The sequence below is a fragment of the Ixodes scapularis genome, unplaced genomic scaffold (assembly GCF_016920785.2).
Source record: "Ixodes scapularis isolate PalLabHiFi unplaced genomic scaffold, ASM1692078v2 PGA_scaffold13__105_contigs__length_92229423, whole genome shotgun sequence".
In the NCBI taxonomy this organism is placed as follows: domain Eukaryota; kingdom Metazoa; phylum Arthropoda; class Arachnida; order Ixodida; family Ixodidae; genus Ixodes; species Ixodes scapularis.
In genome coordinates, this window is record NW_024609839.1 from 91952175 (window position 1) to 91977695 (window position 25521).

A 25521-nucleotide genomic window follows, 5' to 3' on the forward strand; every position below is an offset into this window, starting at 1 on the left:
TCACGGGCACAGAATTCGCCGTGCTCAGCGTGACACACAGTGGAAAAAGTAGCTGCCCGAAGCAATCCTGATCCGCAGTCTTTGTATGTACTGTCATTTGGCTGCTGTGGACGCAATCGACACAAACGTAAGCGAAATATTTCGTAAAAACAACCGACGAAGGACGAGAAGGAGGGGGGGGTCAGGTTCGGAAACGTGATGAGCCAAACCAGCTGTGGGCACTGTCCCCATGTGCGGAGATTCCGACCCTATCGGGTTCCGTATCGGAAGCAGGAGGACACCGGTCAGACCGGTGAGGGCCGGACGACGCCGTCGTCTGGTCACTCGCACCGGGCTCACTTCGGCTGGGACTCCTTGGCGCATCGGACAACTTTCAGGAGGGAACCCCGCTGCAAGGTATACGCTCGCTCAGTCGTCTCAATAGCGTCGGGCTTTGGCCTTTGTTGCGCGACTGCTTGGGACGTTGTTCTCTGAGCCTCTCTCTAGTGCCTGCTATAGAAACTGAGGGAGAGGGGGAGATGACAGCGCTCGGTCACAACACTGATCTCTAGTTGGAATGATTAGGGGCCCGGGGGATTGACGCGAAGGGATACCCTTGTCTCTACTCAATGTGCGAACGCGTTCGAACGCGGAACGTTGGACGCTGGCGTTTGTTGTTCGAACGCGTTCGAACACTGAGGAGAGATGAAGGCAGCTAGGTTTGAGCCTCCCCACTAATCCTCCCAACAAGAGATGCAGAAATCGAGTACGAGCTCACGCCACCTGGTGGAGGAGACTCACAGATTGACTGTTCATCAATACAATATTATACGCTCGCTTTTATATTCCGTAAACATTGGCGTAATAATTATTATATAAAATTTAAGACATACATTCTGCTGCAAAATTATTTTCCTAAATTTAGATTTTTTTTCTCTGTGTAGAAGTCGGACAACACTGTTGAAAAGTCGAATTTGTTTCGATTCTAGGGTAGATGGCGCCAGCTACCGCCCGTTATAAAGGGTACAGCTGTTAGCATCCATCCATCCATTTACCACACAACAGGGCTGATGGTTCGGCGATCCGGTCAAACCTTGACGTTTGACAAAAGTTCGCCACGTCGCTGTCCTGTGCGTGTTTGACGAGTGTACAGTGTTCTAGAAGGCCTGTAGTGGCAAATGCGGCGCGCTCTCCGTGAGGCCTTAGTATTTAGTATTTCGGGGTGGTCGCCCCGGAGTGGGCGTCAAGGTTCAAGGTTCAAGGTGTTTAATGGCACAACTTTCACACAGCCGAGTGCCTGAGGCAGCCAAAAGGCAGAAGCCCGTACAGCCAAGTGCTGGCTGCCTCCTCGGCTGTGTGTTAACAGGTGAAATGATGATGATGAATATACAAATGAAAGGGAGGAAAAAATGATAGGTACACAGAGTTACTGAGCTCGGAGAGCACGCGACACAGTCCTGCTGAAGTCGCGGAGTTCGTCCCCAGTCCCCGGCAGGGGTGGGCGTGTGCGCTCAGGTAAGGACAGGTACGTGCTCACCGCGGCGGGGAACAGCGAAGCTTCGTGTCGCCGGGTGCGGGCGCGGAGAGGGATAGGGCAGCCTGTCCGGCTAGAGATACGGGGAACTGATGCTGGGTAGGAGCCGGCCAGCGAAGGGCCAGCGGCAACAGCAACGAGTCGGACACGCGCCACTGTTCGTCGGTGGCTCAGGCGGTGCGAGCCAAGAGACTGCAGGCGTTCATCGTAGTCAGAGGAATGGTCGTGGCGGGCCAAGGTTCGAGTCGCGCGGCGCTGCACACTTTCTAGGCGCTCAGTGAGGTGTATCTGATGAGGGCTCCATATTGAAGAACAGTACTCCAGTCGAGGAAGTACCAGAGCCGTGTACAGTGTTTTCAGGGTCTCCCGTCCAAAACGCCGTGAAAATCGAGACGCGAATCCCAGTACCCTGCGAGACCTGCTCACCACCTTAGCCACATGGCAGCTGAAATCGAGTGAGGGCGTGAATGATACACCCAAGATGTTGAGCTCCTGTACAGGTGGGAGAAGGAGCCCTCCAAGCGTGTAGTGTGGAGTCTGGACCTTACTGGCCGAACTGAACCGCATCACGGCACACTTGTCGAGGCTGACACGGAGGTGGTTAGTGGCCGACCAGACAGCCAACTTGTCCAGGTGAGCTTGCATGGCGGCAAGATCAACGGGGGAGCGTATGCACATCGCCAAAGTAGTGTCGTCGGCGTATTGGATGGTGAGGAGCCTGTCGGAGTGCGGAATGTCACGAACATACACATTGAAGAGTGTTGGGCCAAGGACGGACCCTTGAGGGACACCCGAGGGGGCTGAAAGGGTATGCGATACAGCACCCTTGTGCCTTACACGAAAACTGCGATCAGCGAGGAAGGCATCAATCCAATGCAACAAGCTGCCTCCTACCCCGCAATCCGACAACTTCCTACTAAGGCAGTCGTGGTCCAGCGTGTCAAAAGCGCTGCTGTAGTCCAGTTGGACCACGTCGGTGGGAAGGAGGCCGTCCATGTTGTCACTAACGTAGTGAGACACAGTTGCTAGGGCGGTCTCACAAGAGTGAGAACGTCGGAACCCATGCTGGGATGGTGGAAGGAGCTGGAGGCGCTCCAAGTGGTTGAGAAGATGCCTGTTGATGATTCGCTCCAGGGTGCGGCACAGGATAGATGTGATGGAAACTGGACGGTAACTGGATGGGTCGCTCGGTGACCAGGGCCTGTCGCCAACAATCGGGCAGGACAGAGTTGTCCAAAAGAGATTGGTAGATAGCCAGAAGGGATGGAAGAACGTAGGGCTGGATCATCTTGAGGAAGGTGGGAGGGATACCGTCGGGACCAGTAGAAGAGGAAGGTTTGATGCAGCGGAGGGCCTCCTCGAGGTCTGAGGAAGTGAGAGAGAGAGAGGAGAGGGTATCAGGGTTGGACGACAAGTTAATGTCCGCGTCATGGCGGGAAGGTAGGGAAGGGGTAGAAACAGGTGTGAACGCTGAAGCGAACTGGCTACCAAACATGTCGGCAATCTCCCCAGGTGAGGAGACTATCCTGCCATTGGACGTGAAAATCGGCTCCTGTCGCGTAGTCTGTGACTGGCTGACGTAGGACCAGAACACCTTTGGTTCCTTCCGCGCTCGGAAAGCAATCGTGTTAGCAAATGCAGTCTCAGCAGCGTTTAGGTCGGCCTTCAGGGAGCGCTGGAGTGCCTTTGCTCGCGAAAGTGTCTCAGCGCACTGCAGGCGGGCCGCACGCTTGAAGAGTGCCCGCTTCTTCTGAGCAGAGCGGATATGTTCTTTTGTGATCCACGGGGCTCGAGAGCGTCCCCGGCGAGAAACAACACAGGGTACGCACTCCTTCTGGATCGCACACACATAGTCGCACCAAAGGTCCATGTTCTCCAGGCAGTCGTCGCCCATAGTCGTCATGCACCATGGGGTGAGATGAGACAACCTAGCCATGTGCTCTCTATCAGTCCGGTGAAACTTCCATACTGCGCGAGCGAAGTGGCCCTTGCGGGGAAGCGCCATGGCGTATGCGAGTTCGATGGCCAGGTGGTCACTTCCGGAGAGGCCAGGTTAAACATCGCAGGAAAGGCTTTGAGTTGGATGGGACACGAATACAAGATCGAGGAAACTGGAGGATGGGATATAGGTGGGGGAGCGGCAGATCTGGGAAAGCCCCAGTGTCGACACCAGGCCCAGAAGAGTGTCGTCAGCCGCATCAGAAGGGATGGGAGTATCAGTACCCCACCAGTCGATATGGCTGTTGAAGTCACCGAACAGCAGTACTTCGCGATAAGGCTTCGCCAGCGCTTTAGTCAGCGATACGTCGAGGAGGTCATAGGCAGTAGCCCTGGTGGACGGCGGGCAATAAGCTAGAACTAGGAGGGAGCTGCCTTTTGGGTGGCGGAGTTCAAGAAAGACGGCCTCCAACTCCGGGTGCTCCAGGTCATACCTCCTGACTGCCGGGAGGCTGGACGGCACGGCAATGAGCACACCACCACCGTGGGATGGACGGTCACGACGATGGACGTTAAAGGAGGCCTGGCCGAAGAGCTCGGCGTCACAAACGCCAGCGTCCAGTCACGTTTCCGTAAGGAGAATGACAGTGCTGCCGGGGAGGGCTGAGGAGGCGAGCTTGAGGTCTGACAACTTATTCTTCACACTCCGGCAGTTAGTGTACCAGAAGGTGACAGTCTTGTTGAACGGATTGCTCGGCTTGGGGGACGGTGATGTGTCAGGGACGCCCGGCGCGGAGGGAGATGAAGAGTCAGGGGCAGCCAGCACCTCGAAGAAGTCGTCTGCGAGCGGTGGCAGCGAGCAGACTAGGCAAAACCATGGGTCGCCTCCTTTACCTAGCTTGCGGTATTCTCCTAGTGACATATAAACGCAACCCCGATGAATCCAACCATCGCACGAGTCGCAGCAGATGGCCGCTTGATTGTCTCGCACTCGCTTCGTGCAGCTCGCACAGGAAGGATGCTGCGGCCCAGGGTTTGTTGCGATGTCGCCGGCCAGCAGAAGAACACAGACGGTGCGAAGGTCGAGGCGGTGTCCCGTGATGCCGGACAGAGACAGTCGGCGGTGCGGCTGGGAGATGCGCCGGTGTTCCGTCGCCGTTGTCGAGCTAGGCCTAGTAGGTGTAAATGGACCGACGGCCGCCCATGCGGAAAAGCTCGGGGGAAAGGGGCTGGCGACGTACACTGAGATCTGCTGCTTGGCATGATGGTCGAGAGCTAAAGAGTTGTCAAGTCGGAGCTTACAAAGCAGATACAGCATACCCGGAGCAGCGCGAACATGCGACTACCCGCCATGGGGGCTGTTCAAACAGCGCACACTAAACGGGAACTAAAGGAAGTGCAAGCAGGACAAGCGCTGACTCTCAACTGAACTTTAATCACATAAAAACAAAACAAAGAAAACAGCTACTTCGCCCACGTCACATATGATACATTCACCACGTGTCCATACATTCACCACGTGTGTGTGTGTGTGTGTGTGTGTGTGTTTTTGACACCTGGTGAATGTATTATGTGACATTAGCGGGATAGCTATTTTCTTTGTTTTGTTTTCATGTGATTAAAGTTCAGTTAAAAGTCAGCGCTTGTCCTGTTTGCCCTTCCTTTAGTCCCCGTTTACTGTGCGCGGTTTGCCTTTTCGTCAGTATGAACCAACTAACCCACATCGCCACCTTTACGCGATTTAGAAATATGTAGAAATTAAAAAAAAGAAAAATCGAAGTCTGTTGCCAGTAGGACGCGGCCAAAGTGCACAAAAGCACTCCTAACCGATACCGAAAAAAAAAAGAGAGAATAAAAATAAAAATGGGAGTGGAAGTGAGCCGATGAAAGCCGACAGCGAAGTGCACGTGTCCATCTGCCAGTCTTCTTGCACGCCGTCGGTACGCTCGTTGAGTCTCTTTTTAGGCTCACAGCGATCATGGCGCCCCCAGGTGTTCGTTTTGACAGTCCCCTGCCGGAAACACGTACCGCGCGCCGTGATCTCGGATTTCGCAATATTTGTCCACTCCCTTTCGCCACTGGCCTGAAGTGTCTTTGCGTTTCCGCACAGAATTTCGAATATATGGCCGTAATTTTCTTTATCCACCTGGATTTGATTCCTCCGAACCGAATGTGTTGGTAGATTCGCCTGCGTATCTTGTCCTGGGAAGGACTGCCAACCGCCCCAGGTAGTGCGATTTCGCTCTTGCCGCCCGGATTTCGGCGGTTGACCAGCCCATCTCGCCTGCCACTGCTGCGTTGGCTGTACAGCAGGTTGTGCCCAGGTGCCACCTTCTAATTTCATTTTCTCTCGATGAGTTTCAGGTGGTCTGGCCCAACTACCGCTGCGTCATTCGCGTATGTTATCGCTGGGTCCGCCATAGTTTCCGACAGTGTTCGTCCAACAGCGTTTTTGTTGTAACGTCCCGCTAGGTGCCATATTTTCCCCTTTAGTTTACTGGATTTCGATACTATTGCTTCTTCATGCTCGGACAAATAGTCAGGAGTGTTTTGGATTTTGATGCCCAGGTATGTGTATTCCATTGTTTCCTTAAGGTGCTCTTCTCCAATATGAAAAACGTTTTCTTTGAGGATCCCGTGTCGACGAGGGTGTCTTTTGTCGAGAACTGAAAACAGCAAATTCGAGATAGGCCTATTGCCGGAGCGAGTCGATCGATGATTCAACGATTCGAAATCGATACATGAGCTGGTTTCAACTTCCAGAAACAGGAATTGAAGCTTTCTTTCCATCTACATTATAAACTAATTTTGAAAAAAAAAAAAGGAAAAATCTAGTCGCGTTGTGATGGTCAACATAGGTTCACGGTTCTCTGGTATCGCGCAGGAGATCGCGATTGAGGAAAACCGATCGAAGTAACTTTTCGACAATTTCCTGCCCCACCCGGCGCCGGAAATGAGCCTTCAACTAAGTGTTGTAGACGATAAAATGGAGTCAGTGTCACCACCTCAGGATATTGTCACGGGTGGTGACCAAACAAAAAACAGGAAATAAACAGAAAGAAATAAACGTTTAATGTGGCGAACTTGTGCCAAAAAAATAAAGAAGGAAACAGAAGAAAGCAGAGCGTCGCGGGCGTCGAAGTCGGCGTGTCAGCAGAATCGAGCGCTAGGGCGAGACTGACTCGACAAGGTCGCGGGCGGCCTCTTATCTAGAGTGCGCCGCTATCTCGAAGATTCGGCGAAAGCGTTCGAGCGTCGCGTGATCGGGGCGAGAATGAACACGCACTTTCTAGAAAACAAAAGCAGGGATAAATGATAGAAGTTACGTGCGGTACATGAATAAACGGGAACTTTCTGGAGGACCGTGACCGAGCGTTGCTTTCTCAGCCTTGCGCGCGGCATTACTCCCCCCTTTAAAAGTGCATCGCCCCGATGCAGTGTAAAACAAATCAAAATAAAAAAGAACGATAAACTAAAGAGTCTTTTGGAGCACAAAAGGTCCACAGTCCTATCGAGCGTAGTACGGCTTCAGGCGCACGACGTGGACGACCTCAGGTCGTGGTGGGCGGCGTGACGATGTTCGTGTTCCGTCGGGCATCACCTCGTAGTTCAGCTCGCCGAGGCGACGAAGTACCTTGTATGGTCCAAAGTACCGTTTCAGCAGTTTCTCACTGAGGCCGCGGCGACGGATGGGCGTCCATACCCACACCCTATCTCCGGGCTGGAAGTGGACGTCCCTGCGACGAAGGTTGTAGCGGCCGGCGTCGACGCGTTGCTGGTCTTGAATCAGGAGTCGGGCGAGCTGGCGAACTTCTTCGGCGCGTTGAGCAACCGCCTGGGCGTCGTCGCTCTCGTTGTCAGATGGCTCATGGGGCAGCATGGCGTCCAGCATGGTCGTTACCTTCCGACCATGTACCAGCTGGAAAGGGGTGAATCCAGTGGTCTCTTGAACCGCCGTATTGTAGGCGAACGTGACGTAGGGCAGCACCTCGTCCCACGTCTTGTGCTCTACGTCGACGTACATAGAGATCATATCGGCGATTGTCTTGTTGAGTCGCTCGGTCAGTCCGTTGGTCTGCGGGTGGTATGCAGTGGTTCGACGATGGCCGGTGCCACTGAGACGAAGGATCTCTTGCGTCAGCTGGGCCATGAACGAAGATCCGCGATCTGTAATCAGAACCTCGGGAGCGCCGTGCCGGAGGACGATGGACTCGATGAAAAACTTGGCGACTTCCACAGCAGTCCCTGAAGGAAGAGCTTTCGTTTCGGCGTACCGCGTGAGATAATCTGTGGCGACGATGATCCAGCGGTTCCCCGACGTCGAAGGCGGAAAAGGACCAAGTAGATCCATTCCGATCTGCTGGAAGGGTGTAGTTGGAGGAGAAATGGGCTGCAGAAGTCCGGCCGGCCTCGTCGGCGGTTTCTTGCGTCGCTGGCACTCGTGGCATGATCGTGTGTATAGGTGGACGGTCTTGGGGAGCTTCGGCCAGTAATACTTTTCACGAATACGGGCCAGTGTCCGGCTGTAACCAAGGTGTCCGGATGTCGGGTCGTCGTGGCAGGCTTGGAAGATCTCCTCTCGAAGGTCACTCGGGATTACCAGCAACCAAGGTGTGTTGTTGTTGCCGAAGTTCTCTTTGTAGAGTACACCTTGTCGGATGGCGAAGGTCGGCAGTACTCGTGAGAAGACACGTGGCACGGTACTCCTGCCCCCTTCCAGGTGCTCGATTAATGCGCGCAGCTCAGGATCGTCCCGTTGACGTCGTGCCATATCGTCGGTGTTCACTGCTCCTAGAAAGCACTCGTCGTCATTGTCGTCGCTGCAGCCGGAAGGGGTTTCGACGGGGGCTCTGGACAGGCAGTCGGCGTCGCTGTGCTTGCGTCCTGACTTATAGACCACTGCCATGTTGAACTCTTGTAGTCGAAGACTCCATCGAGCAAGGCGTCCTGACGGGTCCTTCAGCTTCGCAAACCAGCAGAGCGAGTGGTGGTCCGTGACTACACGGAACGGGCTGCCGTACAAGTACGGACGAAACTTCGTTATTGCCCAGACGACCGCAAGGCATTCTTTCTCAGTTGTGGAGTAATTTTTCTCCGCCTTGGACAATGTCCGACTTGCGTAGGCGATGACTCGCTCGATGCCTTCTTGCACTTGGACTAGTACTGCGCCCAGTCCCGCGTTACTTGCGTCCGTGTGAATTTCTGTTTCCGCATCCTGGTCGAAATGTCCAAGCACAGGAGGAGTCTGGAGTCGTCGTTTCAGTTCGTCGAATGCCTGCTGTTGCTCCTCGGCCCATTCGAACTTCTTGGCGTCCTTCGTGAGATTCGTAAGTGGTGCGGAAATCCTTGCGAAATCCCGAACGAAGCGTCGACAATAGGCACAAAGTCCAAGGAATCTTCGCACGGCCTTCTTATCTGTCGGCGCTGGAAATGCCGCGACGGAACGAGTCTTCTCGGGGTCTGGGCGGACGCCTTCGTTACTAACCACGTGGCCAAGGAACTTCAGTTCGTCATAGGCGAACCGGCACTTTGACGGCTTAAGTGTGAGTCCGGCGGTCTGAATGGCTTGAAGAACAGCTCGGAGTCGTCTCAAGTGCTCGTCGAAGTCAGCTGAAAATACTACGACGTCGTCAAGGTAGACGAGACAACTCTGCCACTTCAGCCCTGCCAGTACGGTGTCCATGACACGCTGGAAAGTTGCTGGCGCTGTGCATAGTCCGAAGGGCATCACCTTGAACTCGTACAGTCCATCCGGCGTGACGAAGGCTGTCTTCTCTCGGTCCCGTTCGTCGACCTCGATTTGCCAGTAGCCGCTCTTCAGGTCCATCGATGAAAAGTATCGAGAGTGGCGCAGCCGGTCTAGAGTGTCGTCGATGCGGGGGAGTGGGTAGACGTCTTTCTTCGTAACCGTGTTGAGCTGCCGGTAGTCCACGCAGAACCGAAGAGTTCCGTCCTTCTTCTTAACCAGCACGACTGGAGAGGCCCATGGACTGCTTGAAGGTTGGATTATGTCGTCATTCAGCATCTCTTGAACTTGCTGATGGATCACCTCCCTTTCCTTAGCGGAGACTCTGTACGGCGATCGATGCACAGGGCGCGCGTCGTCCTCAGTAACGATGCGGTGCTTGGCAACCGCGGTCTGGCGCACCTTCGACGACGTCGCAAAGCAGTCGCGGTATTCGGCGAGGAGGTTAACCAGCTGACGCCGTTCAGGGTCCGGAAGCTTAGGGTCAATGTCGAGCTGCGCTGGCGACGTACTGTCTTGCTGGGGCGGCGAGGATTCGTCAGTGATCGCAGTGATTTCGGCGGGGTTTCGGAGTTTCTCGACGTGGCCCACGGCTGCACCTTTCGTGAGGTGTTGCGTTTCGTTTCGGAAGTTCGTCACGAGGGCCACAGTCCGCCCATCCTGAAGTTCAGCTACTCCCCTTGCGACGCCTATGCCTCTTCCCAGGAGCAATTGGAGGCTTCCCTCGAGAAGAACTTCGCCACAGGAAGCTTCATCGATCCCGACAAGTACGAAAACACTCGACCGCGGTGGTAGGTTTACGTGGTTTGCGAGGACTCGGACCGTGGGTGACGTCGCTTCGGGTTCCTCCGCTGGTGGAGCAGGTTTTCGTAGCGTCAGCCGGTTTGTTCCGAGGTCGATGACGGCGCCATACTCGCAGAGAAAGTCCATTCCGAGGATAACGTCCCTCGAACAGTCTTGCAGAACGACGAACTTGACAGGGCACGTTTCACCGTGGATCTCGACGCGAGCAGTGCATCTCCCGACTGGTGTGATGAGATGTCCTCCGGCGGTTCGTATTTGGGGTCCTTCCCACGGCATCATGACTTTTCGAAGGCGGCGGGAGAGCCTCCCACTCAAGACTGAGTAGTCTGCTCCGGTGTCCACGAGTGCCATTGCGTCGTGACCGTCGATGACGACGTTTAGGTTGTTGGACACCGTTGCAGGGGCGTCGTAGCGATGCGTGGCGTCGGGAGAGTGGGAGCGCTCCGGCGTTCTTGGAGGCTCTTTACGTCGGTCGTCTTCGGCAACTCCACCTCCAGGGGTTGCCGCGCCTAGTTTCCCCGGCGAGGAGCGAGGGGCGACAGGTTTTCACGTCGGGGTCGGTGCATCGGCGAAGCTGGACGTCGTGGCGATGGCGACCGGAACTCTCGGCGGGACGCAGGCTCGGGGGACTGGGGTCGTCGCAGGTACTCGTCGATCTCCCGAGGGCGTTCACCACACCGGGGGCGCGGGTCGTTTGGGTGGAATCCGCGCAGCCCGAGTCGTCGGTATGGGCATCGGCGGTACACATGGTCGGCTTCCCCGCAGTGGTAGCAGAGCGGGCGTCGGTCGGCCGTTCGCCACACGTCGGTCTTCCTCGACGAGGGTTGCTCCGGGCGAACGTCGTGGACTTGTCCTTCCTGGCGTCGAGGATACTGTGGCATCGGAGGGTCTCGTCGGGGTGGCGCCGTGGTCTGGCGGTTAGCTTGCGACGATCTTCGGGCCATGGCGGCGTAGCTCAAAGTAGGCTCCTCTGGCGTCGTCGTTTTGATCGGAATCTCAGGTTGGAAGGCTCGGTGGACTTCCTCTCGGACGACCTCGGCGAGCGACAGGGAGGACGAGCGATCCGTAGCGGGGAGCATCTTGCGGATTTCTTCCCGGACGACTTCACGGATGATGTCACGGATGCCTGGGAGGTCGGTACCAAGGTCGTATCCGGATGTCGCCAGAGTAGTCACGCCAGGGTGCCGCTCGTAGTGTCTGGCGCGTGCTAGTAGCGCACGCTCCATATTCGTCGCCTCCGTGACGAACCCGTCGACAGTTGTCGGAGGATTGCGAATGAGACCTCCGAATATCTCGCTTTTGACACCCCTCATCAGGTGTCGCAGCTTCTTCTCCTCTGTAGCCTGAGGATCGGCGCGGGCGCTCAGGCGAAGAACATCCTCAACGAAGCTGGTGATGCTTTCATTCAGACCTTGGGTCCTTGTTCGAAGGATGTCTTCGGCCCTCTCGCGTCGGTGTTGGCTGGTAAACGTCTTCACTAGCTCTTGCTTGCACACCTCCCACGAGGTTAAAGAAGCCTCGTGGTTCTCCAGCCAGTACCTTGCAGTACCTTCCAGCGAGAAGTAAAGGTTCTGCAAGCAGTGCTCAGCTGACCACCCGTTATGTCGGGCCACACGTTCATAATGTTGCAGCCAGTCCTCGATGTCCTCGTGGGTGTCTCCGTGGAAAGGCGTCGGAGTTTTGGGTGCGACGGGCAGGTATACGACGCTGGCGGTGGACGGGTTCTGGGACGACTGGCTGTCCATCGTTGGCCTCGTTGGCTGCTTAGTCTTGGGCGGTAGAGGTCCGAATTCCGGGTGTAGACCTTGGGTGCGACGACTGCACCGGATCTCGGAAGTGCTTTCGTCGGTTCTTCGTGGGCTAGGCGTCGGACTTGCACTGTGGGCCCTCGGAGGGGTACGCGGCAGGGGCATGCGGTACCCCGCACCTCCACCAAATGTCACGGGTGGTGACCAAACAAAAAAACAGGAAATAAACAGAAAGAAATAAACGTTTAATGTGGCGAACTTGTACCAAAAAAATAAAGAAGGAAACAGAAGAAAGCAGAGCGTCGCGGGCGTCGAAGTCGGCGTGTCAGCAGAATCGAGCGCTAGGGCGAGACTGACTCGACAAGGTCGCGGGCGGCCTCTTATCTAGAGTGCGCCGCTATCTCGAAGATTCGGCGAAAGCGGTTCGAGCGTCGCGTGATCGGGGCGAGAATGAACACGCACTTTCTAGAAAACAAAAGCAGGGATAAATGATAGAAGTTACGTGCGGTACATGAATAAACGGGAACTTTCTGGAGGACCGTGACCGAGCGTTGCTTTCTCAGCCTTGCGCGCGGCAATATTAATATTAAGATGAATTAAGTTACAAAAAGTTATAAGCTGACACAGCGTTATCACGAGAAAACTTTCACCCACCTTGTCAACGTACCCAGTGTTCATCGGCGGCACAGCGTTCGGTGCGCGCACCATTCACAAAATGTTCCGAGGACAGCCGAGAGGATGGTGTTGGGGAAAAGGTTTACGGACGCAATCCACTGTCGCCGGAGATCGGAGTTATGTGGAAAGCGATGTAGCTTAAAGATATTGAAGGCGCACTCGCCTTGCCAGATTCCGTGCAAACTACATAGGTCATCAGACAGTATTCGACGCTTTCTTTCGTTATTCGTGCACCCTATAACCTAGCAACGGTGTCCGGATGACCGGGGGGACTGTCGCCATCGAAGCCCGTGGCTCTAATTAAGTTTGGGAGTTTAAAACAGAAAAGAAAGCGCGAACGAAGTTCGGGCAATGCATACACCCAGCACCGGCGAAGCCTCTCATCCGGGACTTTCACTCTTCTAACGCACCAGCAAGGGGCAAAGCGCCGGTTGCCCTTTGCCCTCTTCTCTCTCGCCCTCTTTCAGTACCACCACGAGGGAAGAGGGAAAAAGGAGCACCCCCTTCCGTGGGACTTTTTTTTCTGTCCCAGACGTCGCTATTGTCCCTCTACAAGATTATACACCAACTCATGTTTGGATGGTTGGATGGATGAATCCGGCTGAGCCCTTTGGATCAGGCAGGATGTTTACAAACAAACCGGAGCGCCCCTAGCGGACGCCACCGACACCGCGCATGCGCGATGGGGGTGTGGGCAAGAAGATCGCCGTCGCCCATAAACAAACCATTGGAATTGGATGTTGTCGGCGTCGGTGTGAGTCCCCGTGCTCTTTTTCGCGTTGGAATTGTTGATTCTACGTCTTCCTGGCAATGCCCGACTCAGGCACGTAGACAGGGGGGGGGGGGGGGGGGGCATGGGGCCCGGGCCTCCCCCCCCCCCCCCCCCGCCCCCCTCATACAGCATTTTGTCATGGGCGGCCCCCACCCCCGATATAATATCCTGGCTACGTGCCTGGTCCGACTACTTGAGCGGCCTCGGCGAAATTAACGAGGCTCGTTACACCGCGAAGCTTGGCGTGAATACTGTACCATGCGGCGATTCATTCCGCGTGGGGGTAGAGGAAAGTTATGAGCACAACGAACCGAGGCTCTGTTAACCCATTGATTATCTCGTACTGCTTATACACCTGCTAATTGCATTGCAGCAATTAAGCACAAATAATTTCAACTACCAGTGATATTTTTAATGCCAAACATGTTATAAATGTGTCGAAGTTTAGGACAAAGAAATTGACTGTATCATAACTCAATGCATCAAATGGAAATAATAAACGGGAAATCTTTCTCGGGTCATTGTTTCCTGTCAACGCTTACTTTTACCAACATGGTCCTACACCAAATTTGTTTTTAACATTATGTTTTTTTTATCGTTGCGAGTGTTGCTGTTTTTACTAAAAACAAAATCCACAGCAACCCTTTCGTATTGACGTAGCAATTTGAAAATAATTATATTATTTTGTATTTAAACTTTTGGCGAGATATTTTTCCACCAAAGGGAGAGGCACAACGGCGCATGCTTGTCGGTTCTCCTGCAAGAACCACGGTCGCTTCCCGCAATGCTTGGATAGAAAATGGCGCACCAGTGCAATTCACACGATTACCAGTGACCTCGGCGCTTCCCCGTGGCCCCTTGATGGGCAGTACCATGAGTTGCAGAGTAAATTTTACGACAGTGTGAAATGCGGGACATTTTGAAGATTTGGGAATTTCTCGCGGGACGCGGGACACCAGCCCTCAATGCGGGACAGACCCGCGAGTCGCGGGACGGGTGGTCACCCTACCAAGGAAGCTTTGAACACGCCGCGAGACCGGCGAAACATGCTCTCGACGAGTTGTGCCTTTTTCCTGCGGCACTGCGCTTTCGTAAAACTTTCCGCCTGTTCTCAACGGCAAGTATCACACCCGACACATGGTTTTAAAAAAAAATTTCGGCGAATGATGACGAACAAGTAGGAAACGTGTCTTTACGACGCTGCCGCCGGCCTCTGCAACGCTAGCAAAACAAAAAGAAAACGGCATTCAAGATGGCCGTCCGGTGGCCGCACTCGCGGAGCGGGGATGCACCATCCAGTGGAATCATACGAGGGGCGCCTGCGCCGCCTCTTCCACCGCTTGGTGGCGGGTATGTCAACGAGTCATTTCTTGTTTCCGTACTTTCTAAACTGCATTTGTTTCTTTTCTTATCTCAAATACTAGGCAGAAACTACTTTCATAAATACTCGAAACGGTTCGGGCCACTTATATTTTGTATTTCGACTAAAAAAAAGCTTTTAGCGGCTCTGACCAGTCGTAAGGCAGGAGCGGGCCAGGACCAAGGACGTCGTGATTTCGTCACATGCCGCGCGCGTTTAGGGAGGCCCTAGTGAGGGTGGGTGCAACTCAAAACCTGGAGAGCGTTTGCAATTTAATGGCGGCGCCTGAGGGAGAGGAGTTGCGCCAATGTTGCCTGCACGAGAGCAGACGCCCGCTCTGTTGCAACTCTGTTGCTCCATGCGCCTTTCCTCCTCTCGCCTCCCATTGCAAGCAACGAGGGCCTTGGCGCAGCCTCTCTCGCTTCCTTCTCGCTCCGAGAATTGCAAACGTCGAGAAGCAGGGTCGCCAGACAAGCAGCAACGTCCAAGATGGCGTAATTTACCATTTTTCGCGTTAAAAAAATACTTAACCTATCGCAACAAAACTGGTGGCTATGGGAAAGTAATCATTTATACCTTGTGAAAATTATTCCAGCACCTTAATGGGCTCCTATGACCTGAGTTAGGAAACAAAACGACCCTTTGCCCCATAGACTCCCAGCAGAATTTAGCAATTAAATGGAACTCATGTCGCAGTTGCTCACGCTGGGAAAACTAGCAATGTTATCTAGCGATAATTATTGTCTGTTTGCAGAATGGAGTTGGCGGAGCTTGTCGGAGTGTCCGCGTTCCTCGCAGTTGTCTCCACTGGAAGGTGCGTATGCAGAGAGACTGAAGCTGTCTTTTTTACCAGCGATGAAGTAAACAGTCTCGCAGAAAAACCTATAAGAAATACGGTAATATTTAAATTACCTAGCACCAGAAGGAAGCAGCAGCCACCAGGGAGTAGCAAATCTTAAAAAAAAAAATACCGCACAAATTGTGTCGTGATTGACAACGACTGCTGTTGCATTGTTGAAGGATGCGGTTTAGGAGGCTTGCTTTTAGCACAACCAGCGGCGCACAATTATATTTTTTTTCTGGGGGGGGGGGGGGGGGGGGGGGAGTTAGTGATCCAGTGTTTCTGGGTAGTTCTTGCCGCCTCTCTTGGTTTTCCAGATGTCCTTCGTTCGTTTGGCACGTATATCCCGCATGCTGAAAAGCGCCGACGTCGTGTTGGTGTAACAGTGTCCAAAAGGTGCGCGCAAACACACGTATGAAGCCGTTTTAGCACCGTTTTAAATGCGATGATTTGGAAAGGGAAACGCCATAACTGACCAATTATTTAATCTGTCTGCTATTCGGGATATTTTCTCTTATAATCGAGCGCAGGGAGAAAATGCACTCACTTCTTTCCATAGATATGCATTACAGAAGTCAATCTTCGACTCGTTGCAGTCTGCTTCAATTTGCGACAGCACACTATCGCTAGTTGAACCTCTAGCGTATATTATAATAACTGCATGACTTCTGGTAAGCCGACAAGAAGCAAAACAAATTCTTCAAAAAGACCTCGCGTCCCAGGCAGTAAACAAATATAGTATCAGTAATAGACTCAAGATGGAATAAAATCATTATGAGACAGCACCACATAGCAAAATTATGCAGGGCGTGCGGACGTAAACAAAAAGCAAATAATGGCCGAATTTCCGGAGGGAGTATCTTCCGGTTGACTGTTGTTTTTGCTTGTTCTTGTGGACCCTCAGTGAGTGCTAGTAGCGCACATTTTGAACGTCTCATCTCCTGAAATTTACTTATACGGGATCGACATCCCTTCCTGGTCCGTTGGTTGAAAAGAAACACCACTTGTTTGTTCCTCAAGGAAAAGTGGTGCCTTGACCTTTAATTCGCATTACGTGTCATCATTCCACGCTTGTCGTCACGTTTCACGTGAGCGTTGTGGGTTGATTGAAATTCCCCGTTAGGTCATGTGACTGTGACGTCATGACCCTATCGACCAATCAGGAGTATCTCGTCCCACCGACGCCGACACCGACGCCGACTTTTCTGCGACACGAGCTCCTTAAAGGGATACTACAACGAAATTTCGGCGCTCATTTTTTGGTCGATATGTGTTCAAAAAAGCAGCATCACATCGAACATACCAATATCTTGTTAAAAAAGTCACGAAAAGGAATTTTAAAACGAATCAAACGATTAGCAAAGAGCACCTGGTGGATGTCGCTAACGCCTCACTTGTAATGCCCGTCTAGGAACCTTGACAGCTAGTGACGGAGGTTGTCTCGCCTCCGGCCACGACGAGAGAAGAGGGGCAGGAGGAACTCCCCTCTTCCCGAGAATGCCTTTTGTGTGTCGCAGAAGTCGCTATTGTCCCCCTACAAGATTACAGAAGATTAACCCGTCACTCAAAATTCGTACAAAAGCAGCCGCTTCGGTGGTTGGAACGACTAGGCCATCCTTTCGACGCCAGCCTCGCCGTAGCTTTGCTCGTCCTGAAACGACCTACGTCACGATTGCGTTGGATGTCACGTGGTCTCCGCCGGGCCTTCTCCGAGCGCTTGCCAGAGTGGGCCGTTCATAACAAAAAATCCAGCCACCAGGCTCAAAATACAAACGTGCGATTGTCATTTACGGATATTGTGGATCATATTCAACCCATTTTTGAACACAACGGGAATATTTCAAATTTCGTTGAAGTATCCCATAGAGTTTTTACAATAAACGCTGGAGGCTCGGCTGGCGCTAGTGTCTACGGGACTTCCGGTTGCAATTTGAAGCAGACAGCATGCAGTCTATATTTCCAGCCTCCCTGTGTATTCCTATGGGAAAACGTACGTGATATTTCTCTCTTCGCCAGGGAATCAGAGAAATCAGCGTAGGTTCTTTACTCGTAACGGGTACTGTGTAGTTTTATTCACATTATAAAAGTGTCATTTATTAACACGAAAGACGTTTACAATTCTCTGTAACGACGAATTGGAGCGCAGCTCTTGAGAAGGAAGAGGGAGAGGGGAAGGATATGCGCGTCCTCCTTCCCCGCTAGATTTAGCGGGAATATTGGAAACGTTAGACGCGCGAACGTCATACGTCACGTGACGTCCGGTGTTTCCCATAATGACGACACAGGTGGCGTCACGAGGGCAACGTTTTGACGTTACCCTCACGGGGATTACCCTCACAAGGGTTACCCTCACGGGGGCTACCCTCGTGAGGGTTACCCTCGTAAGGGTAATCCTCGTGAGGGAAACCCTCGTGAGGGTTACCCCGTGAGGGTAACGTAACCCCCATGAGGGTAAACTTTACGAAGGCTAGCCTAACGGGAGTTACCCTCAAGGGAGTAACCATCACGGGGGTTTCCCTTTCGTGGGGGTAACGTAAACCCCGTGAGGGTAACCTTCACGGGGTTACCCTCACGAGGGTTACCCTCAACCCCGTGAGGGTTGCCCTCACGGCGAGAGGGTTACCCTCACGGGGAACACGTTACCCTTACGGGGGGTAACCCTCACGAGGATATAAGCCTCGTGACGTCACGTGTGACGTCACACGTCCCATAATGCAAGCGCGGTTACGCCGACACCGGCGCCGACGGCGACGCCGCTCAACCGGCAAAACAGGCGCCTAAGGGCTGCGCTCTAAAAGAACAATTAAAAAGTGCGTAGAATTCATTCAAGCTATAAAATCATTCAGATGACGGAAACGCAGTCTCTTACTAATGCACAGTTCGTTAATAATCCAGTACGTATTCTTCATTCCGTAACTCCATGCTTCGTTCTTGTTGTCTGTTTTGATTGTTTGATTTTACATATATTAGCATCCTTTTGGTGTTTTGTCACGCTGATTCACTCTGCGGGCTTCAAAGCATTGACTATATGCGTAAATACGTGCCCATAATAGCAGTCTGTAACGTCAACACGTATTATACGTGTGCACAGGGCTATTTTAGCGCAGCTTTCAACGCCTCGAATTCCAACAACAACAAAAAAAGAAAAAACGCTCTGTCACATATTTTTGCACATCCGATTGTAAAATGTTCCAAACTTCTTATTCTGTCACAACACTAAGCAATATTTGCTCTTATAATCGAGCGCGAAGAGAAAACGCATTTGCGTTTTCCCATAGGAATACATTACCGGAAGTCAAATTTAGACTGCTTGCTGTCTGCTCCAAGATGCAACAGCACACTAGCGCCAGCTGAGCCTCTTGCATTTATTGTGATAACTCAATGGAAAGGCCACATGCTTGCGGAACATACTGAAGATATGAAAATACAATAAAAAGATGACTGGCTCATATGTTCCTTAGGCAGCCAAACTCTGTCTAGCAATGGCATTGACGGTGCGCTGGCGCAGGCATCACTGTCATTCAATTCGATTAAAAACGACCAGTTATATATATATATATATATATATATATATATATATATATATATATATATATATATATATATATATATCTTTTTTTTTTTTCAAATGTTGGGATGCATTTAAAACAATCACAGCGGCCCGCACGGTGTGTGCACTACGTGTGGGAAATTCTGTAGAAATTACAGCTTCCTTTGAAATCCAGTGCGCGAAGTTCCGCGCTTCTATCAGCCAGCAGCGGCGGGGGAAGTTCACCAGATGAGCGGTATTGTGGCGCCATCTATCTGTGAGTGGGTGCACTAGAAACAACATGGCGGATCTCAGGTACTGTGCTTGCTAGTGGTTGTCATTGGGGCGTCTTCATTCTTCTCCAAATGTGCGTTGTCTGGCTCCTTGCTGCAGACGGCGAGTTGAGCTCCGAAACTCACTAAAAACCGGTTTCTTGTAAAGGCTGAACTCAACTAGGTTGAATACTGCCATACTTCGTAAATGGTAATGTCGTGTGTATGTCTAAACAGACAGAAGTTAGTGCTGATACTCGACCTCACGCCAGTACTATGCTTATCCAGAACGGGCTGGGGTGGGGACTGAACCCATGATCCATAGGTTCTGCAGTGTGAGCGTTTGCTCCACGTGCTCCGAGCTGGTGTGTGCTAGCCTACTCGGTCAGTGACTGCATCGTCGACCGTTCATTTTGCAGCGAACTTCGAAGTTTGCACGCTGTCGCGTGGTATCTTGTCGACGGGGAGGCCATAAAAAATGTCGAGCGATTTCCGTCGCAAACTTTTCAAATTGCTGTAAAACCTCGTAAAAAAAAAAAAAAAAAAAATTAGAAAAAAAGTCCTGTAATGCAATTAAAAAAAGAAAAAAAAAAAAAAAAAGATCTCCCCGTCGGGGAATCGAACCCCGGTCTCCCGCGTGACAGGCGGGGATACTGACCACTATACTAACGAGGAATTTTTTTTTTTTTCTTTATTGCAAAGGCAAAACATAAACAGTCAAAACGTTAAAATGGTCTACAACACTTTTTGTAGAGCACATTAAAAACCTCTCATCTTAAGGAGAGGCTCACAAATGCCTAGCCAGTCGGGCTTCGGCTCACGGTTTCAAAGAACACTTTCTACTCGCCTAATGAGGCTGAAAAAGTAATATCTCACTTCTTTAGCATTGGGGTCGGCGTGGCGGACCGCCATGCGCGACCTCCATATACTACACAACCCAAGCAACATAATCAAATCAAAAGGAACACCATTGTCATTCGTTACGTTCAAGAAGCGAATGCCGGATGGGCTAATGCACAACTGCTTCTTCAGAGTGCGTTGAAGGACGTCCCAAAAAAAAACTGCATCCCAGCAAAAAATAAAAACGTGTTCAATGGTTTCTGGTTGTTTACATACGAGACAGTCAACCGACCATGGCACATAGATTCCTTTTTCCCTGAGCCATGCCTTAACGGGTAGAGTGTTGGTGTGCAGTTTAAAAAAGAAAGATTTAACGGAAGGAGGGACACACATTCCCTTGACCCGCTTTAACACATCGTGGCCACCGGGACAAATGACAGCTCTATAAAGTGGTGTCGGGAACAGGCTCATCACCAAATCACGTGCTAGCGTTTTTTTTACTCACAACAGACAGGTAGTCTAAAGAAAAACGGGCAGTTAAGAAATAAACTGTGTCAACAACCTCTTTCTGGTATCCAACAAGCCTATTTGGCTCCCCACCATGTGACGAGACAAGGAATGACGGCAGGTGAGGGGACAAATTGGTCTGGATGAACGTGCGTATGAATGGGTGCTCTTGATCTCGTAGGAAAATAAACCGAGAAACGAGTTGTTTAACGAACAAGTGAGATAGTCCGAGACCCCCGTTACGTACCCTATGGAAGAGGTTGTCCCGTCTCATACGCTCCCAGCTCGTTCCCCAAATGAATACGGCAAAAATGCGGTGAAATTTCTGCACATTGATGCGCGCACAATGTATGACTTGCAAAACATACCAAAGCTTTGAGATTAGAAAAACATTACAAACAGTCGCTTTGGCAAAGATAGACAGATCACGCTGCCTCCAGCGGGAGGCGCGCCTGCCCAAGTCGGTGGCGACTTCCGACCAATAGTTTTTGTTCACTCTGTAACATTGTAAGGGCACTCCGAGGTATGTGCAGGGCACGCAATCCCAACACACCCCTTCAAAAACTGAAGGCGTTGTAGCCCACGCACCGTGCCAAAACCCGCGGCATTTACTCCAGTTTATTGCTGCACCCGTCGCCTCGCAGAAAGATTTTGCCAATAAAACAGCGGCGCTAACACTTCGCTTGTCGCAGCAAAACACTGCAATGTCGTCCGCATAGCTCATGACTTTGATCTCAGCATTTTCCAGCTGGAATCCCTGACATTGCTTACTATTAATAACACTTAAACAAAACAACTCTAAGTACACATTAAACAGTAAAGGCGACATAGGACATCCCTGTCGCACGGACGTTCTCACGTGGATCGGCTCTGTCAGTTCCTTGTTGACAATAAGCCTCGTGGTGCAGCCTTTATATGCCATTTTTGCCCCTTCCAAAATAACTTCACCCGCATTTATGCGGTGTAAAACATCAAAAAGAACATCGTGCTTTACACGATCAAAGGCCTTGTCTAGGTCGATCTGGAGCATAGCAACTTGTCGCGTGCCATTGTCACAAGCCTCCAGAACGCTACGAGCAACATGAACGTTTGTCAAAATCGATCTACCCTGTATGCCGCAGGTTTGGTGATCTCCGATAAGCTGACAAGCAACACTCTGGAGTCGGCGAGCTAGGATTTTCGCGAAAACCTTATAATCTGCGTTGCACAGTGTTATTGGGCGGTACCCAGTGACTTGACATAATTTTCCGACGTCGTCGCTTTTAGGAAGTAAAACAGTGAAAGTACGCCCAAATGACGGAGGCAGTTCTTTCCGTTCGTACGATGCTGAAACAACTCGGAACAAAACGCTAGAGACTACGCTCTTAAACCTCTTGTAAAATTCAGCACATAACCCATCAGGTCCGGGAGCCTTTGAGTTTGGCATCTCATCTATGGCCTTCTCGATCTCCTGAATGGTGATTGGTTGAGCAATACTTTCCTGCTCTTCTTCCGTTAGTTGCGGTAAGGATTCTAACAGCTCCCCACACACGGGATCTCTCCTTCCGAGATCTTGGCTTTCGAAGATCCGCCTGTAATGCGCCTCAAATGCTCTCTGGATAAATTTTGGGTTTGTGCTGGTCACACCCTGATACTGGATCTCACCTATTTCGTTCCGGAGAGCGTATCTCTTCTCGTCTGCTAACGCCCGTTTTGTCGGCTGCTCACCCATCAGATACTTTTCGGATCGAGCGCGTACAACGGCTCCGCGATAGCGCTCCTCATTCAGCTCTTCCAGCCTCTCCTTAACACTTTCTAAATCTTTAGTAGCCGCCCCGGGCGACTGACACTCTGTTCTTGATAGCGCTTGTAAATCGGCATTTAAGTTTCTTTCGGCACGGCGTGCCTGGTATGCTAAAACAGACGACCTTTCTATCGCCAGCATCTTAACCTTCTGCTTGAAAGTCTCCCACTCGTCAAAAATATCGCCGCCCGTGCTTTCAAAATGCGATCTAAAACCTTCCTCCACCGCGCTCACAAATATTTCGTCAGCGAGGACCTTCAAGTTCAGCTTCCACAGCCTCCAGTCAAACTTCGCTTTTATTGGCGCTTTTTCGCCAATCGACGTCGAAATGAAACAATGGTCAGAAAAGAAAACTGGAGCGACACGATAGCTCTTTAGTGTAGTTGCCACGGAGGCTGAAACGTAAATCCTATCTAAGCGCGCGTGCGATGACGCCTGAAAATGCGTAAACCGAATCTCGCTCGTGTCATTCTTCACGGTTCCGGCGTCTATCAGATCGAAATCTTCAATCAATTCGCCTAGCTCTGTCTCGCTCCTGTCGCTGCATGGTCTGCATGGCGTCCTGTCTATTGCTCTTACAACACAGTTGAAATCGCCAAGCAGTACGATTGTCCTATCACAATCCAGAAAGCGGCGTAAGCCATAAAAAAAGGAAACCCGGTCTTTCACCGTACTGGGGGCATATATGCAAATAAGCCGCCAGTGAACTGCTGAAAATAAGAAATCACACAAAATAAAACGCCCTTCCATATCGGTGGTCACGGCTAATTCCGACAAAGGCAATGACTTTCTAATGAACAAAAAACAGCCTGCCGAAATCCCGACAGCGTGGGTAACACAAACTTCGTACGTAAGAAGAAAAGGTCTTAGTGCGCTAGCTACCTGTTCCTCTTCAGACATCTTAGTTTCTTGCACCGCTAAGAAATCGGGTTTCTCGTTACTCAGCAAACGCTGTACTTGGTATTGTTTTTTCCGTGCTCCGAAACCTCGAACATTTAGCGATGCTACCTTCAATGCTGGTGGGAACGTACAAATCATGCCGTGTTAAAATGGGGCACTTGCCTTAGCAATTGCGCAGAAGTTCTCGAGACCAGGCGATAACCGCCTTACTTGGAGTCGTGCCGGGTCCGAACGTCGGAAGGGGTGGTGTGCAGGGGCAGGAACCGCCCCTTTTTGTTCCTTTCCTTGCCCTGGGTAGGCTTAGGAACCGCACCCCCCAGGGAGGGTTCGGGGTCGTCGAGGACGCGCTTGATGGACTCGCCAGTTTCATCCATGTCAATGGGATCCTTGGACGACGCGTCCTCGCTTGGCGGGGAGTGGACGACGGTTGGGGCTTTGAAGCTCTCGGGAGTCACCACCACTCGAGAAGGTTGCGCGCCGTCCGGAACTGTGATCACGGGCGCCGACTCGTTTCCACCCTTGGCGCCGAAGACCGTTGTCCTGCCATCGGGCCCGGCGGGTGCCTTGAGCTCCAATCCACTTATTGCAGTCTCCGCCTCATCCGCATCCATGATGTGCGGTGAGACCTCTCGTGCTGGCGGTGCCGCCGTCGCGCCTGCGTAGGTCTTCACGCATTCTTCTTTGTCATGCCCGAAGCGGAAACACTTTGAGCACTTCGGGGTGCGGCAGTCGCGCCTGATGTGCCCGGTCATTTTACAGCGCAAGCAGACCGGCGCGCGTCCTGGGATTACAATAAGTGCATTGAAGCCCTGGAAGCGAAGCTGGTGGGGCATCCCGTCTGGTGTGACACCGCTCCTAAGCGTCATGCGGACGGTGCGTGTGGTCGACTCGATTCCTTCGAATCCTTCGACTCGCCACTTCTCTCGGCTCACCTCGACGACCTTGCCGAAGGGCTCCAACATTTTTCGCACCGTGTCGTCTGGTACATGGAAGGGCACCCAATGGACACGAAGGCGTACCTCGGAGCAGCTCGGGTCGATGAGGATGCAGCGCAAGTTCTTGACATTGAGCTGTTTGGCCTCAACGAGGCGTTGCTTCGCCTCCGGTGATTTCAGCGTTGCCATCCACACATGGTTCATTTGGAATGCTCCAAATGACAGTATCTCGTTTAAAACGCCACACCTTTTCAGCTCGGTCTTGAAGTCCTCGATGCGGTAGGCACGCCCCTTCAAATCGCCGTGCAGCAGAACAGAGTTCATGACCGCCATCCCGGTTGGGATCGGCGGTAACACCACTTTGTAGTCATCGGCAACAGCCGCGCTATCAACAAAAGAACCACGGCCGGCAAGGGCCGCTATCGCCACTCCATCGGAGCTACTCATTCTGCGACCGCCTCGTGCGAGCGCAGGAACAGAATCCCTATACTAACGAGGAAGATGGTAATGGAGGCAATAAAAGTTGTAGTAGCAATGGGCGCCGAAGACCCGTTATTTTCTTTCTGCATAGTTTACCCCAGTCGTTACCAGTGGATAAAAAAGAAAAAAACACGAACGTTTCTACGGATCTCTTATGCCTGTGCGACGTGAACAGGTAGTTGTCTACGTCGAATAGCCATTCTTTGAAAGGGTGGCATTGAAATTCACGTGGATTTGTGGCTCTTGTCGACGCGGGGAACAAGCAACAGACCGAGAAAACATGGCAAGTGATATCCGTCGCAAACTTTAAAAAAATCCCGAACATCGTGAAAAAACAAGATTGAAAAAAAAAGAAAAAAAAAATCCGGTAATGCAGTGAACAACTAATTTTTACAAAAAAAAAAAAGATTGAAAAAAAACAAAAAAAAAAAAAAAGATCTCCCCGTCGGGGAATCGAACCCCGGTCTCCCGCGTGACAGGCGGGGATACTGACCACTATACTAACGAGGAAGACGCTATTGGGGGCAATAAAAGTTGTAGTAGAAATGGGCGCCGTAGTTGGTTGTTTTTCTTGTGTTCTCCGAGGTTCATTTCTGCCTCTCGCATTCTGAGCTTACCCGTACATTACCACTAGATTGAACAAAAAGAAGAAAAAAATACCGTTATTTTTTTGTATATTTGACGTTTGTGTACATGGACAGGTAATTTTGTACGTCGAATCAGCCAGTAGCGTCATTAAGGATCTGAAGATAAACTATACTTCGTTTCAGCTTCGGTCCGAGCGCGGCCGATGTTATGAGCCGAAGGGCCAATCAAAAAGCGAAAGACGCACAACGTCATGGCGTGCTCTCTGCAGTTCATAGGACAAGCCGGTATGC

General features: G+C 51.7%; 1 protein-coding gene across 1 annotated transcript in view; it reads left to right on the forward strand.

Moving 5' to 3' along the window:
* Window positions 1–319: 319 nt before the first annotated feature.
* Window positions 320–25521, forward strand: part of LOC120842590 (UPF0462 protein C4orf33 homolog) — a 43127-nt gene continuing 17925 nt past the window's right edge. Inside the window, exons 1-2 of the mRNA XM_042290033.1 lie at window positions 320–396; window positions 15311–15370. Coding sequence (XP_042145967.1) covers window positions 15312–15370 — 59 coding nt within the window. The 5' untranslated portion in view covers window positions 320–396; window position 15311. The remainder of the gene's footprint in view (window positions 397–15310; window positions 15371–25521) is intronic.